The sequence below is a fragment of the Anopheles merus genome, unplaced genomic scaffold (genome assembly GCF_017562075.2).
Source record: "Anopheles merus strain MAF unplaced genomic scaffold, AmerM5.1 LNR4000959, whole genome shotgun sequence".
Classification (NCBI taxonomy): Eukaryota; Metazoa; Arthropoda; class Insecta; order Diptera; family Culicidae; genus Anopheles; species Anopheles merus.
In genome coordinates this window covers 1-17500 of record NW_024428539.1, presented here as the reverse complement: position 1 = coordinate 17500, position 17500 = coordinate 1, and the positions used below count along the sequence as shown (strand labels likewise).

At 38.4% G+C, this 17500-nt stretch overlaps 1 protein-coding gene across 1 annotated transcript in view; it reads left to right on the top strand.

Annotated features, from left to right (window-relative positions):
• The window catches only part of LOC121603239 (liprin-beta-2-like), a gene marked incomplete at its 3' end in the record, with an annotated part of 21961 nt that extends 6209 nt beyond the window's left edge, over positions 1 to 15752 (top strand). The window contains 14 exon segments of the mRNA XM_041931930.1: positions 6967 to 7374; positions 7466 to 7857; positions 8055 to 8118; positions 8121 to 8230; positions 12423 to 12617; positions 12620 to 12812; positions 12884 to 13036; positions 14308 to 14843; positions 14913 to 14943; positions 14946 to 15032; positions 15035 to 15337; positions 15340 to 15443; positions 15509 to 15527; positions 15530 to 15752. Coding sequence (XP_041787864.1) covers positions 6967 to 7374; positions 7466 to 7857; positions 8055 to 8118; positions 8121 to 8230; positions 12423 to 12617; positions 12620 to 12812; positions 12884 to 13036; positions 14308 to 14843; positions 14913 to 14943; positions 14946 to 15032; positions 15035 to 15337; positions 15340 to 15443; positions 15509 to 15527; positions 15530 to 15752 — 2818 coding nt within the window.
• Positions 15753 to 17500: the final 1748 nt, after the last annotated feature.

Here is a 17500-nt window from a genome sequence, read left to right as displayed (position 1 = left end):
CCAGCTGATTGGGTGTTGTGGTGTATGCGTTGATTCATATATGTGCATAGCGGTTGTATATTGTTATTGGTGGGTGTTAGCATTTATTAATTTGTGTGTGACCTTGAGACGCTGTGGGAGAAGCTGGATTGGGATTCAAAGTGTTATCGGTGTATTGATGGTTTATTTTATTTCGTGCCGCTGCTGATGAGACCATTCGATGCCCGTGCAATGGAGGGTGAAGAAGCCTATTTAAAACAAGCGTAGGAGAACGTCTAACACTAATCTAATATTTTTTAATTTGAACATGTTAGATACTTCAACGACCTTCTAAGCGTCATGTAGCAATGTATAGTGGCAATATTTTTTTTTTTAAATGTGCCGAAATCTGTCTCGAGTTTCAGGTCGCGACACACACACACACACACACATAACACAAACACACACACACACACACACACACACTCACAGCACGGGGAAAGTGACCGTTCACTCTATCATGTCGCGATTCCCCACCCGGCCGGCGCTAGGGATGAGGATGCGCTACATGATAGCTGAACCAGGCTTTCTTCCGATAAGGTAGCCGTACTCGCTCGTGCGGGATGGTGGGGGGGGGGGGGGTTGGTGGAGGGTGCGTGATCGCGTGCTGGCGCGCGCGCTTTCGTGGTGCGTGCTGGCGTGCGCGCGTACGTGCATGTGTACGTGCGTGCGCGCGTGTGTGTGTGAGTTTGAGCGCGCGCGTGTTTGTGTGTTTGTGTGTGTGCGTGCGGTTGGAAACCCTAAAACTCTTTGATTCTGATGCGTACATTTTCATCCGCTGCGGCTACAAAGTCCATGCATTTTCGATCTTGCTACCTGAGCGACAACACAACCATTAGCATTGGCATCTTTGCGATCGGCTCTGCTGTTGGGGGTATTAAAAAGAAACACGATCTAAGCAAACGTGCGTGTGATATGTTGCACATTTATTTCTAATTCAGCTAGCGGACGCAACTGAAACAAAACTTGAATTGAATTCATACAAGAGGATTTGGATTTGTTTATTACGGTGCGCGTACGGTGCTGCACCTGTCCGTCCAGAATCGGGCGTCTTGTTGGCTTGTCGGTATCGTGACGCCGATTGACCAGCAATGCCTTGGAATGGGTTCGGATCGGTAGGTTCATGTCCCTTGGGCAAGTGTTCTGTGCATTTGTCGCGCCACGGCTGCAGACCCGGCAGCACCAAAGTAAAAACAAAAACCTCCCCGAGTGTGGACTGCTATGCTAAGTTCTTCTTCTTCTTCTTATTATTATTATTGGCGTAATGGCCTACACGGTCATGCCGGCCTTTTCAGGACTTGAGTACCACGTAGTCGGATAGTCAGTTCTTGCTACGGCGAACGGTTCATACGCGGTTAGAACCCACGTCGGGCATGCAGATGTGCGGAATGATGGCGGTGTCGCGGGCCCGCTCCTATCCAGCGTGCAACTTGCATACTGCCACACTGTCTCCTGCTCGATGCATACGCTGCAGGCAGGGGGAAGGATGCACCTCCACGATAGAAAAAACACCGTCATGAACCAGCGGTGGACCTAACGGTTGGCGGACTAGGCGGTCGCCGAAGATTTCTAGTCTGTAGTATGCCGTATGTCTACAAGTGGACAGATTATTAGCGACAAGGGCCCCCGGAAAGATGGTCTTTAGGGCTCCGTGGCGGGAGAACCATTTGCACCTCCCCTCCCCCATGGCGACAACAATTTTAGGGCCTGTGACCGATGATCGTAGGGGTCCCATGGCCGCCACCCCCCCCCCCCCCCATCCGCTGGAAATTTAAGTATACTGTTCAATCTTGCAACAGCTGTGTGTCAGTACCCCTCCTCAGGGGCCTCAATTCGTCTTTCCGCCTTTCATGAACACCTCCTTTCTTTGACCGATGGATCATAACATTCCGGAAGAAATTACATTTGACGACAGTTTTGCATACACACGCACACTCACAACCATGTGCAGGATGCTTAGCATATCTATATAATCCACAACAGACGAAAACAAAAGCTTAGTGTTTATGCTTAATGCTTAGCACGTTCAGTTCGATGGCAGGCCCCAGGGACTGCCAGTGGACTTTCCAGAATGCCGATTTCACAATCAGCTTACGTTCTAGATGCCGGCGGAACGGAATGTTGATGAAAATCATCGCCGGGCTGAACGTGTTAGAGCGAATTAGGGTTCTGCGCGTTGCACAGCAAACCCTCCATCGTGCGCTAGTGATTCCGTAGTCATTTTTACATTGCATCGATTAAACTCATTGCGCTTTTTTGTTTGATTTGTGAAAATGCAACTTCATCGCAGCAATGTGTGTAAACGGTTTTAAGCGCCACAGCAACTCATGAGCATTGTCCATACGCGAGAAAGAGATAGCGCTATGGAGGGAAAAAGCACGGACGACGGCTGACAGCGATTGGCCGTCTGACGCACCAACACATTCAAAACTTCGACAGCGCGCTCAGGCGAGGGGTACGAGGCGGAGCCAGGGACGGGTAGCTCGACGAGCTGCTTGACAAATTTGCCGTTGGAGGGAAAAAGATGGCATGATAAAATTCTCCGAACGGCAAGATTTCTTCCGTCGCTTTGCGCAGCGGGTACGATAGTTCGTTCAATTACCAAATAGATCTCATATTTTGCTTGCGGGCGTGATCAAGTTCAATTTATGTGACCAGTAGCGCTAAGCAGTCATTTGTACCCTTTGCTCTACGAAATTCAAATTCGGTATCTGATCGAAGATTTTTTATGCAAGCCATTCATTTGATCGAAAAAGGATCAGTTTTCTCAGACAGGATAGTAGAGCCAAGGATCTTCAAACTATCCCGTTAAACATTGCGAGGTTTGCGAGTAATATCATCTGCTCGAAATCTTATGCTTTTAAAAATAATCTTTTTGTTTTATTCATAAATTATATTTTTCTGCGGTGTTATGCGTCGAAAAGATTATTATTTCTATTTTAATCGATTTAAAAAAAAATGTCAAAATTGAGGTGTTTAGTATGCTACAATTTGCACTGTTATACTTGCTGAACGGGGGTGCTATAATTATAACTGCTAAACTTAGGGGCGACCCGCCATGCAATTGACAGCGATTTGCGAGGGCTCGCACGCCATACAAGTTCACCGCCCCAGAGCCCTCGCATTAAAGAGCTTGCGAGCCTTGGTAGTTTTATCACCCCGTCAAACATTGCGAGGGTTGCGAGTAATATCATCTGCTCGAAATCTTATGCTTTTAAAAATAATCTTTTTGTTTTATTCATAAATTATATTTTTCTGCGGTGTTATGCGTCGAAAAGATTATTATTTCTATTTAAATCGATTTAAAAACAAATGTCAAAATTGAGGTGTTTAGTATGCTACAATTTGCACTGTTATACTTGCTGAACGGGGTGCTATAATTATAACTGCTAAACTTAGGGGCGACCCGCCATGCAATTGACAGCGATTGCGAGGGCTCGCACGCCATACAAGTTCACCGCCCCAGAGCCCTCGCATTAAAGAGCTTGCGAGCCTTGGTAGTTTTTTCACCCCTAGTTTTAGCAGTTATAATTATAGCACCCGAGAGCAGGTATAACATTGAAAATTATAGCTTACTAAACACCTACATTTTGAGATTTTATTTTGCAAAAATCCACAAAAATTGGAGAAGTAATCTTTTCGGCGAATAACACCTAAACAACAAAAACTGATGTATGAAAAATAAAGATTATTTAATGACCTTATGATTTCGAACAGATGATACCACTTCCAACCCTCGCAATGTTTGACGGGGAAAAACTGCCAAGGCTCGCAAGCTCTTTAATGCGAGAGCTCTAGAGCTGTGAACTTGTATGGCGTGCGAGCCCTCGCGCGCCCTCGCAAATCGCTGTCAATTGCATGGCGGGTACGGTCTGCGAACCGCATGCGGCCCGTGATGACGTTGTTAAGACTAGAACAAAAAGATTATTGCAGGTATCCCTGCAATATAATAGCATATATGCTATTAATGTGGCGTTAGCGTATCTCGATTATTAGCGTAAGTCGAATTTCGAGGTTTACAGTAAAATTAAAGCTATTTTTCCTATAATTTTACTTGAAGTGGTAGGTTTTTAGCCACTAAATTAGTTTTCAATCTGATTTTAACTGAAGATTACAATATTGTACTTTTTAAATGGTTTTTAAAATTCGAATTTAAAGGGAATTTATTTTGCATTTGACATTTGATATGTTAAATCAGTACGATTTGCCCGAAGAACTGTCAAATTTAGAAAGTATCGTATGAGCGAAATCGAGTGTATCGAGTATGGCGTATATCGGGAAATACCTGTATTTAAATTTTTTACATCAAATTTCAATGTTTACTTTTAAGTTCAAAAGAGAGGTTCAATGATAAAATCTGTATAAATTTTTATTATCATTTGTTATTTTCTAATTAAAAAGAAATTTAAATGTTCGTCCATTAACTAAAGGTGACGTCAACATGGCCCTCAACAACGATATTTGAGAAGCAGTGGGGCCCGCGAAGTGAAATCTGTTGGTATGATTCGTGATTTTGTGGTTTACCAGGCTTCAAGATGGTGACGACATTCACTTCTCTCCATTCTTGTGGGACGATGTTGAATTCAAACATGAGGTTGAAAATACTCAACAGTAGTTTATTGCCCATCCCATTAAGAGGTTTTGAAGCAATTTGCATCTGACCTGATCAGACCTGAAGAATAATTTCTCCAGGAAATAAGAGATATAATTCTAACATCGATAGCGGGTGCATCGGTGCTCAGGCGCATCTTGAATCTTGCATTTTGCGCACGAACGAAATCGGGACAAAGCTTGTAAGCGAAATCTGCCGCCAGTCTGCAGAAAAACGTTGGCTCTCATTTTTATTTTTGCTGTTTCGCATCCTTTTAGCCATTTCCCAAAGCGAACTCAATGAGAAAGAAGGGTGTAAAATGTAGGCAAATTTGCACAAAAATTCCTTTGTTTTTGCCCTCAAAGTTTATCACTGTAACAAGATTACAAGATACTCCTCTAGAGGAGATGAAATATTTTTTACAAGTGAAAGCGAAGCGGAAACTAGTTCGCCGTATCTTGACCAGTTTATATACCATCCATCTTGATTTCTTCTCATGGGTAGAATAATGCTAATAATCCAACGTTTTTCAATGAGATTGTCCAAAAACTATTACCCCTTTTTGTGATATTGGGGGATTGGCCAAAGGATGTTGTATTTATTTCGATCGTGCTGACACTGCTTCTAGACGACCAACTTTTGTACCGCGACAAATTTTATGCGAGCTCTTTGTTCTAAAACAACATCTCAGTTTTAGAAACAAAATCAGAGGTAACCGTGATTGTCGCGGGTTTGTGAAATTTTCACAGAAAGGCAACGCTCGCGTTTCGTGATATTACGATCAAAGTGAGCCATACATTCGTGCTAAAACAAGGACGGTTTGACAGATAGAAAGTGTCGCAAAAAATTGTCGCGGAAGATTTTTCGGGTCGTCTAGAAGCAGTGTGAGTGGCCTCTCGGCTCGCTGAGTGACCAGCCAGTCGGAACCGAACTGTTTGGGCAGGTTGGCTCTTTTCTCGCATTTCGCCCTAAAACGCCTCCATAACACCCCGTTTAAAATCTTGCGTTTTTGAAAAAGTGTAAAAAATTTCAATTTTTTATATGCGCTTCTCAGTAATGAAACAAAACTGTAAATAAAACATATCTACAGTTTTGGAGATAATTCGGTCATTATTACATGTTATGACATTTGGTTCGGCATATCATGGCCGGTCTGGTGGTACAGTCTTCAACTCGTACGACTTAACAACGTGTCCGTCATAGGTTCAAGACCCGAATAGACCGTGCCTCCCATACGTAGGACAAAAGGCAGCGGTCAGAACCTCGCCGCATGCGATTTTACCGCAAGCTTTTGTATGGGATATGACGTTAATGACAGCACTTACGAATCTGCCGCATCGCCGCATACGATTTTATTTCAAATGTCAAATATCTAAAATCATATCAAATAATGATTATCATTATAAAGAAACAAAAAATATCATTATAATACCTTGAAAAGCTAGAAAATTGAGAAAACTCTTTTCTTGCCGCATGCGGCGAAGTTCTGACCGTTACCTAACTATCCTGCTATGGTAACAATAAGTCACTGAAATCCAAGTTCACTTCAATAGTGGTTGCAGGCAGGCCTTGACCGACAACAACGGTTGTTGTGGTCATTAAGAAAAAGAAAAAAACATGGAAATATCTTTTTAATATCATTAAACGAATGTTGTTTTTCGTTCAAATGTTACTAACTTAACACAGAGAGCACTCCTCGCCTTGATATTAAACAGAAAAAAAAATTACTTTATTTTAATCTAGAGTTCGTCTGTGGTTTGAATTAAAATATGTATGAGCTATGAACACAGATTTCGTCTCAGATAAAAGACTCGTCGCTCAGAGACAGTTTTGTTTGTTTTATTTTTTTATTATCTATCTCTCAAAAAGTAAAACAAAGTGTTTAATGAAGGTTAGTGAATGCCAAGGGACCGGTCTGGTGGTACAGTCGTCAACTCGTACGACGTAACAACATGCCCGTCATGGGTTCAAGTCCCGAATAGACCGAGCCCCCATACGTAGGACTGACAATTCTGCTATGGTAACAATAAGTCACTGAAAGCCAGACTCACTTCACTAGTGGGTATAGGCAGGCCTTGACCGACAGCGGTTGTTGTGCCAAAGAAGAAGAAGTGAATGCCAATTAGCGCATTACGATGCTTAGTATAATGATAGCTTTTAAAGTAAATAATGTAATGTGCGAATAAAATCAGGTCTCTTTAACTTATTTTACGCAATAACCGAGTACATCGATTCGAAAAGTATTTAAATGGTTTAACTAACGAATATGTAATCATGTTACGATAAGAGTACGTATTCATTGTGAATTCGACATACTTTTGATTGATCTTTTCATGTATTATGTGATGCAATCTTAGAAGACTCGACTTGCTGTGATGATGACTTTACTTGGGTATACGCTCACAACCATCATGAAGCGCCAAAGGCTTCCGTTGAATCTGACCGACGATCCGTTTCACAAACAACAGCAACTCGATCGGTTCCACGTGACCAACAACGTAGTCGAGAAATGTCAATACAAAAAACTGATCAATGTCAATCCACAGCTAACACAATTAGTACGGGGAAGCAGTTCCTTGTTGCAGGCAAGCCACCCAGACCTTCACGGGAAACTGGTAGCCTAGATCGACGGCGGAACTTACGCTCAAGTCGTCACGAGCGAGATGGAAAAAGCCACAGTACACATTCACTAAAAGAAAATTCATCTTCGTCCGAATTTCATAAACACGATTCTATGTCCAGCAATCTCAGTTTAAATTCTAAAGGTGAGCTTCCTTGTGCTTGTGCGTTGGCCGTGAAAGCGTTGTATATGTATCTTAATCGCTCAAACTTGCTTTCATCGTTACTTTGAAAAAGATCATCTGCAAGACTCGGGAAGCTTTCACAATTACAACATTGGTGATAGTGGAAATCCACATCAACGTCATGGCTATCCACCTCATCCTCAAAATGCATGTACAAGTCCTAGTATGTGGGAACCACCACCACCGCCGCCATTGTCTCCTTGGGATCCACAATACTACTGGATTAATCCGCATTGTCGCCACCAAAGCAAAGAAGAGTTGAGATTAATCGACTATCATCGCCGGCAGCAAGAATTGTACCAATATGGAAACAGAAGTGGGCTAAGTAGTATGCAGGATTTATCTTGCTCTAGTGGCTGCTGTAATCGAAACTATTATCATCATCCACCTCTGCCGGTTTGTTGCCCATTGGATCATCGCACGCAATGGATCAACGATGTTCAGGTTTGATTCTAGTCAATTGAAAGATAAAAAATAAAAATACATAGCATTTTGTACTAACCGTATTTCGTTGAACCATGCAACAGTACAGCTAAAAACACAGTATAACTTTATACGTCAAGCGACATTTTCGAAAAGAGTAAATAATAATGAAATTAACTATACATATTTATAATTGCATTGATTTCTTTCTTCTACAGCGCCATGACACTGATGAACGGCTACGACGTTTACAAAAGGACAAAGAATCACTAGCTTTGCAAGTTAAACACTTACAGAGCATATGCAGACACAATCTACAAAAATAAGTGAATTGGAAAACATGTTAAAAGAGAAAAATCAGCTGCTATCCAGCGCAGAAGATCTCCTGCAGCGAGTAAGCGTATTTGCAAAAACAGTTGGCATCCAGATTGACAAACAAAAAGTACTGCGATTTTTTACTTTTTTCTGTTTTTTGAGCATAGTATCCTTTTTCTTACTTTGTCTGTCTCTATCATTTTCTATTTTATTTATATATTTTGAATCAACGTTAGTAAACACTTTGATATCAACACATTGATTGAAATTGCACTTATATTTGCAAAATTTGTCAGTTTACTACAAGTAGGTGACTGGTATTATTTGCTCATTTGAACAATCGTTTAGATTTTCATAATTAACGATTTTTTAAGTAATAAGCGGCTATCATAAATACGATTCATAAAAAGTTTTTAGATATTATTTTGGTTTTTTCTTTATCTTTTGGATTGTTATTTGGGCTGTTTTATTATTATTCTTAAATACGAATATCTCCTTTTCACAACATTTGGGCATATTGCTTGCTTTTTCCTTATATAGATATTTATCATTTGCTTGTTCAGAATCAGAATGTATGTTTGTTGATATTTTTCTTTTAAGTTCATGTGTACATTTGTTTTGCGAGATTTAGCGTAACGCTCGCTTTTCACCGCTGTGGAGGATTTTGCCAGGAGGCAGTTTGTTTTGGTTTTAGAATGAAACGGGGATTTGCTTGTTATTTCTTATCGTTTCGTGTTGTTATTTTCATTTTCGTCTCACTATTTTTTATATTTTGTCTTGTTTTCTTAATTCATATGCTATTACCGAATATATAAGTTTTTATACCATTTTATTTTATGTTTGCATAAAAAACTTACTTGTACCGTACACATGTACTTTTTAATTAGTTACGTGTATCTGTTTTAGATAACGGTTTAAATTATTTATATTTTAGGCCATTTCTAAAAGGCACAACAAAAATGTTTCGAAATTGGTTATCTGAATATTGAAGTTTATATATTACCATCTCAGTAAAAATCGTAACTGTTGTATAATGTTGTCAGTTGGGTTGCCAAAATGCATTTTATGATATTTGTTCATGGATCTTTATTTGTTTGTTTGTTTAAGTGTTTATGAATTCTTCCCATGCAAATTACCTGAAAAGATGCTTTGGAGTTTTGGCTTATAAGATAATCACTAAACACGTACTAGTAGCGGGTTTGAAGATAATTTGTGGTAAAATGCTGGTTTACAAAGTTTCGTTTTTAATTAACTGGTTTAAGTGGTTTGATACAACTCTATAATATATTTGTGCAATTTGGATTTTACCATTTTCACATTTTGTTTATGTGGAAGCGTTACCAAGTCTTTTGTTGAGCGTGGATTTAAAAAAGTATATTTCTCGACTAATTTAAAATATTCACACTTTTTTACAAATCTTCGACTTATCCCTTTGGTGGATTTTCTGCTTCTCCTTGCATGCCTATATTTGGTTAGGAATCAGCGCGCGCTGTCTCGTTTCCGATCTTCGATCTTTGACCTGGCGCCTGACCGCTCCGAACATTTCTTTTATCTCTCTCTCAACAACAGTCAACAGTTTAGCATGTATTACAACATTCATGTACAGCGGATCCCGAGCTTGGCGGATTTCTAGTTTTGTATTAGACTTTCGCTGAACAAATACATTTAAACGTGCGTTTAGATATATCGCTAAATATCGCTGCGATATTATGACATGCTACGATAGGCAAAGAGAAATCCATACTTAAAAAATAAATCTCGCGGTGGATATTTTCTAGTCTTGTGTGAGTTGGTGAAAAAAATAGCATTTCGTCGAACCACAACCACACATACATAAAATAACAACGTAGTATAAGTTTGCTTAGCTAATTTAGGTAACTTTCACACTTACCTTAAGCCATCAAAATGTCACCAAATGTCTAAATGCACAATCAATTTTCAAATTGAACATACCATGTAAAGTCCGCTCCTAAGTTACGGAGTTCCGTATGCGTCCCGAAAGCATCAGCGTAACTCGAAAATCATCGAATTACATTTCACAAAAGAGCAAATTTGACAAAAGTAGTGGTTTACATTTTGTTTCATAAAAAACTTATTTGTCCTTTTTTTTACTGAAAACGTGAATTTTCCACTGCGTGCCTTGACTGAAACTAGAGGTAGAAGGTAGAGGTTATGTGGTGATGGTTTTATAAGGAAACTAATATTTATTTAAAAACAAGGTAGTAAATTAGACCCGCTGTTATTTGCTTTATATCAATGTAACATCTGTGACATCTGTCTTATCGGCCCATAACTGTTTAATGTATGCAGAGATTAGTTAATGTTGTGCAAGTACTTTATGACTGCATTGAACTTCAAGAACTGATAGATGATAATATTGGGTGTTGTATAAACTGCCCGACGATCTCAGTTGAAAAATGTACCGTGGTCTCCTTAATCGTTCAAAAACGCCTGTGCTATTTCACTAGAAGCGATTAGGTGCTACAATCCAACGCCCGCATGTATATCACGACTTGGGATTCATGTTGGGCAGTAAACTAGATTTTCGTGTTCATTATAACTATTTATAATTATTAGCAAAGCCTATAGAATGCTATGCTTCGTTAACCGTCACTCAGCTACCATAACTGATCATGATTGTCTAAAAATCCTCTACTTATCGTTTGTCTGGTCTGTACATGAGTATTGTTCAATCATGTTATGTACACGGGATCAAACTAGATCAATATTGCTAAAAGTATAAAGTTAATATTTCTTAAAAGTTTAATAGTGTAAGGTACTAATCCATCATTGGCATAATTATAGTGTAAGGCATTGTAAGGCCAAATTTGATACACGCGGATGCTTTCGTAATGCATAAGGCAAAGTGAATTCGGGCTGTAGTACAACTATACTTACGTATGTAAAAACGTAATACTTACGCTGTAAAATGTAATACTTACGATTTTGGGGTTGATGATTGCATCTGATTGGTGTGTTGTTTGTGGTTTAATTTGTGCTCTACATATTTTCAATTTTTAAAAAGCTTAATGGGTTCAGTTGCATCATGAGGGTAATGCATAACGCTAGTGAACATGTGATTATTTTTACTGTGCTAACGTTTTTAGTAATGGTTTTAAAAAACGTTTTCTATCTACTTAATTAATATCAGGTTAATCGTTGTTGGTAATAAAGAGTTGTCTTTGAAATAGACATCAAGCTTTTATTCATTGTATATGGAATATATCATAAGGGCTTTAGTAAGGACGGTAGATTTCTTAAATACGATATGCTACCAAATGTTGATTTTGCTATTTAATTTATTCATTTTAACTTAATTCTTGAATACAATTATGAAAAATTTATTTATTTCTATTTATTGTTCAGGCAAAAATTAATATAGCCTGCATGTTTTTTATTGCACATTCGCATGGTGGATACTATCATATTTTCACAAATTATCTGTAAAGGTATTTACTCAATTCCTGATTGTATTTGAACAGATTTTTTTTTACGAAACTCAACGCAAAATAAAGTTATGTTTATCATCAACAATACAATTTTATATTAGAAATCGATATTAGACTGCAGATTTTGGTCCAGTTCTTGTAATTGTCTTCAATCAAAATTTATGTATTTTCCATGCAGCATAGTATTGAATGTATATCTGCATAACATTTTAAATTATAATTCAATTATAGTTGCCTAAAGTTGCCTAAAGATATTACATATTGTGGCTATAGTTATATAGTTCCTTACTTATATGTATGACATAGAAAATATAAATAGCCACCAAATTACTAAACAATATATTAGACTAGCTTGATTGTTACTGTACCAATCATTTTTCAATTGTTTATCATACGTGTCATATAGACGAGAACAAAATTTCGTTTATTTGAGTTTCTCTGTGATCTACTACTATGTCAAAAATCGAATTTCTCTTTAGTTTTTTCGATTAGTTGTATCATTATAATGGTATAAACACTAAATCAATTGTTATGTACTGTGAACAACGTCAAATTTATGGTTATCTTCTGTTTTAATTCAACCGTACTAAATATGAAAGCAATATCATGGGGTTTTTTATATCTTCTCAAATACTACACTAACATTTCCCTCCTGTATTTACTAACTAATATAATCTATGAAACTAGTACCTCTTTAATAGTCGAATCTGAAATGTTTCTGATTTTGGTTGAAAGATCAATTCATAGCAATTATAAGTAAATCGTCATAGCAAAATCGTAATATTTTAAATGTTCTGTTTTTCATATTTGCAAAAAATGAAGGAAATGCTTTCGAGATCTTCGCTTGAAACACAAAAATTAGAGCTCATGTCAGCGATGATGAGTGAGCTCAAACTTCAACAAGCTGCCCTAGAAAGAGAAAATTTGGAACTTCGTACAACTTTTGTAACTAATAGCGTGGCATCTAGTGGATTATTCAATGGAAGTCTTGCAAATGGATCAGGGAGTGGATCAGCGATAACAATGTGCTTAATAACAACAGCATTACGTCTAGTTTGCTCAGAAGACCCCAGATTATTACGAATACTAGAATGGTAGGCATGTCCGCCTCTACTCCAGGAGCTTCAATGATCTCGTCTCCAATACATCATGGCAGCCATGGGAGTTTACAACAAGCGGCAATTAGTCCTATTACTCCGAAGGTAAATAAGCGTTATTTTTTTAACCGAAAAACTGGATCATTCTTGTTTGATTTTTTTCTGTATTTCTTGTTTAACATGCAGACCCACCGGCATCTTATCGACAACGTATCGATGTGCACTACAGTAGTCTTCCAAGACAAGCCTTTGCTACTACATTATCAACGGTTAGCACCTCCAGCGGCTCTTCAACAGCAACAGATAGTAACGCCAACCCTAAACGAAACGTAGCTTTTGGTAATTGCATCCCTTTATTAGAAGATTATTTTCACATAAGATCAAAAAACAGTGGAAGAATCATCACACGTACATCTTTTGGGTGCGAAGAATATAGATGAAAAACAATCAGATCGAAAATCTCTACCACTACCGATAGAAATCATAAATTACGGTGGTCTTGATAATGTTGATGATAAATGTATTAAAAATTTTTTTAGGTAATGTTCGTTCGATCAACAAACGATTACAACTACCTAAGCTTACAACGTCCAGCTCAATGAATGCTCTTCTGCTAGCCACAGCATTGCAACGAACAGAATCTAATCTGAGACATATGAATCGGTATCAGCACAAGAGTTAATGTTCGATGCTGCATCCAATGACCACAATGATGCATCTCGAATAAAAGATGAAATGATTGTTTAGAAAATGAGAACCGTTGCCACGAACGAGCGAATACTGAACCTCCATCGGCAGCATTATTAGATGACGAAGTAGGAGCATCATGCGTTCAAAACACGAATGAAAATATGGCGACAGAAACCGTGAAAAACTGTGAGATGGAATTAACATCCGATTTTCGATGCTCTTCTAAACTTAGAGAAAACGTGTGAAATTGCCCCGTTTGATTCAAAGAACAATACAGGACAAATACCCAACAAAATCGATAGACTACGTGGATTTTCAGTACCAAATTTAGGTTTCAAATTTTTACCTCATTTTAGTTTCTGTTTTGGCTTTTTTGTGCTTTCTGTTATATTGTTAACTATTGATTTTTGTTTTGTATCTATGTAAGCCTTTGTTGGTGTCAAAACATTAAGAAACAAAGTTGCTTACATTGTTTGTGTTAAAGAAAAATCATAGTTCAATAACTCAACGTCAAAATGATAACTAAAACATTTTACACGATTCAATCTAACCCTGTGTGCCTTTTGTTTCTACACACGTGTTTTATTGTTTTTTTTCCATCACATTATTTTTCATTGCGAATTCGTTGTATCTTGTATTTCATATGTGTTGCTGCCACTTAATTTATCTTTAGAATTTGATTCGTTGTCTCGTCTGATTACTAGGTACTAAAAAAGTATTATTTACAAAATTATTCGATCTTTGTTGTCCAATCCATGTCTGTATTTCTCAGACATACCGCATAAATCCTTCCTTGTTTGCATTTTCTATTTTAGTAACAATTCATTAACCATATTACTCCAATAACATTGCCGATGGTTTTACAGTGTTTTTATTACGATGTTGTTCTAATTAAGTTTATCATCGGTATTTTCTCATAGCTGATGCAGAAAATCGCGATAATGGGATCTTAGAACACGGTGAAAGTGGTGTGCAGCCCACTCGCAGCTTCACCCCTCAACCTTCGCCATCGCCGTCTATGAGCCACAAATTAAAGAACATTTTTGGTAAGATCAAAAGAAGTAACAGTGGAACCTTGGACGATATTACAACTCCGGAAGGTGAATTTAAACGTGGAGGAGTTCGTGCAACCGCTGGGGCTCGTCTGGGTTGCAGTGGATCGACTCCATATCGAAAACCTGATAAACCGTTCCGCGAATGGGATGTAGATACAATCTGCCATTGGTTCGAGCATCTGGGTTTAAATATGTATGAGGAAGATTTACGAAAGTGGATCAAATCGAGCACGATGCCTGGAAGCGAATTGATGAAAGCCTCGCCAGTAGATATTGAAAAAGAGTTAAGTTTGCGAAATCCATTGCATCGAAAAAAGATAGTGTTAGCTATTGCCGATATTTCGGGGACGGTGGGAGACGACGGGTTGTTTGAGAACGCTGGAAAGCTGGATTCAACATGGGTAAATAAGAACGAATATTGGAATAGTATCAACAAATAGATTTACGTAAATTTATATTTCGAATTTTAGGTTCAGCGATGGTTAGACGATGTTGGTTTGCCCCATACAAAGAACCCTTCATGGCGGCCCGAATGGATGGACGAATGCTAAACAAATTGACGATGGACGATTTGGGCCATTTGCAAATATCCTTTGTTTGCACGTGGCTAGCATTCGTCGCGGTATACAACTTATGCGTAATGAAAAATGGAATCCCGATTGTCATATTCGTCGGCCATTGCAACTTGGATTTAATGCAAAAGACGATGTAAGGTTATGGACTTCGCAAAGAGTCCATGAATGGTTACGAGCCGTCGATTTGGCAGAATATGCCCCTAATTTGCGTGGATCTGGAGTACATGGAGCTCTCATGATATTCGAAGTTAAATTTACAGCCGAACTTTTTGCTGATTTACTGAACATACCTTCAAGCAAAACATTGTTACGTCGACATTTGGTACCCATTTTAAGGAACTTCTGGGTCGGGATATCATACAAGTGAAACGAGAGGCTGAAAATACCCTTGGATTCCAACCACTGACAATTACGGCAAAAATTAAGGTAATTAGTGTTTGTAAGTGTGGAGATCAATCAAATCATTCTAACCGATTTCTGTTTATTTTTAGACGCCTAAAAAGTCTCAATTTCCTTAAAACGGAAAAAAAGCAACAAAGGTGGCAATCTGGGAGGAGATGAATGGAGTGATTATGTCTGCCCAATGGGTGGTTCAGGTCAGGAACATTTATCGCCTGCATCTTCTTCAGCTTATGATCGAACTAGCACAAATCAAGGCAGCAATACTCCAATTTCTGCTTTCTGCCTTTACGTCAAATGCTTCTTCTCTAATACTAATATGTCACTAGCATCGCCGTAAGTTTTCGTATCTCTACTAACGTTATTTATAATTTATTACATTAATTGTATGTGTATGTCTATTGTACCTTCGATCTGTATCATTGATTCACCGCTAACGTGCAAATATCAAAGTTTTAACCTTGTATTTGTTATTTCCTTTATAAATGTAACACATTGCTTGTTTTTTCTTTATATTTTGTTACTTTAAATCATTTGTATGTATACTTCATTTTCAATGTCGCTAAACATAGTTATTGTCGTATTGTTTAATCAAATTCATTTAAACCATGTTACAGATGACGAAGGATCCCTCAACGGCACCAATTGCTTATCCAGACAGCACAACCAGCAGCATCTCCAGCACAACTACTTCCGGAGTCGGGTGGAGCTTGCTTCAGTTCAACGTCAGCCGTCGAGTAGCGCACAGTTAGTAACAACGCCGATAGTCAATAATACGGTATCGAATATAGAGGAGGAGAGGGTGGTAGCGATTCTCCACTATCAATACGCAGTTCTACTGCTTCAACCTCCTAGCAGAGGATATTTTCCTGTTCCATCTCGTCGACCGCCTTCTCCTGTACTCAGCAATTTAATAATGAATTACAATCGTTCGGTGACGGCAGATAACGACAATAATTCGGTATGCACAAAATTAACCGACAATGTCATTGCATCCTTTTCTCCAGTTAAGGATGTTTATCCGATAAGTTCGGTCAACCAATCCAATTATTCTTCAACATCGTCACTGGTATCAAACAATTCTACAAAAAAACAAAAATCATCTACGGTAACAATAATCGGAAGGAAATTAGATACAGTTACACTGTTGTCGGATGCATCCCACAAGCAAGACAGATGCTCCTATAGAAAACATTGCATGTAATATTCCTGTGCAGCGAGATCGGCATCGTTTAACTCCGCATGCACGGTGCCATTGAGCATAAGTAAAAACAATACAGGTGAAAACTCGGCTTCGTTTAGCAATTGCTCCATTCTTGCAAAAGTGGCAAAAAAAAGCTCTGTCTTGACAACTTTGACCACGAATCCGGTACTTAAAATTTCTTCCAACTCGGTGACGAATATTCTAAAGCAGCAAACGACAAACGTAACCTCTGGTTCTGCAAATAGCATGACCAATACGTAACGAGTAATTCACTGAAACTCTTGCAAATGCTGGCAATAATAACCCGAACTCAAACCTATGACAAATAAATCGGCTAGTGGTGGTAGCCTTTCCTCATCTACTGGTCAGCTTCCTTCGTCTTCTTTGACTTCTCTTTCATCAAGCGCGTCTTCTGTTATGAATGGCCCAGCAGGTGGTCATCCATTATCACTTAATCAATCCATTAGTACGACAGCTCTTTCGCTGGCACAATTAAAAAATAATAGTACTTGTGATTATTACGTATGAATAAGTCAACGGAATATCCGGAATATGCAATGCTTGAATGAAAACATAGTTTTGCAAACAGCTAATGTATGTCGCAATAATACATAAGTCAGTGAGATTTCTATCAGTATGCAACATAAACAAGTTTAAAATAAACGACCTCTACATTGGAGCTATGGTTAAATGTTTGATAAAATGTTATCAAATTGATTCAATGACTAGTGATAATCGCAAATGAAAACCTTTCAAGTAGCAAGTTGCAGAAACACACAAAGCGGCATTGTCACTATGTATAATCAACGGCATTTGTAGTATGACGAATTTAGAGAACGTTATTTTCACTTACTAGACTGGTACCACTGTGCTGTATGCC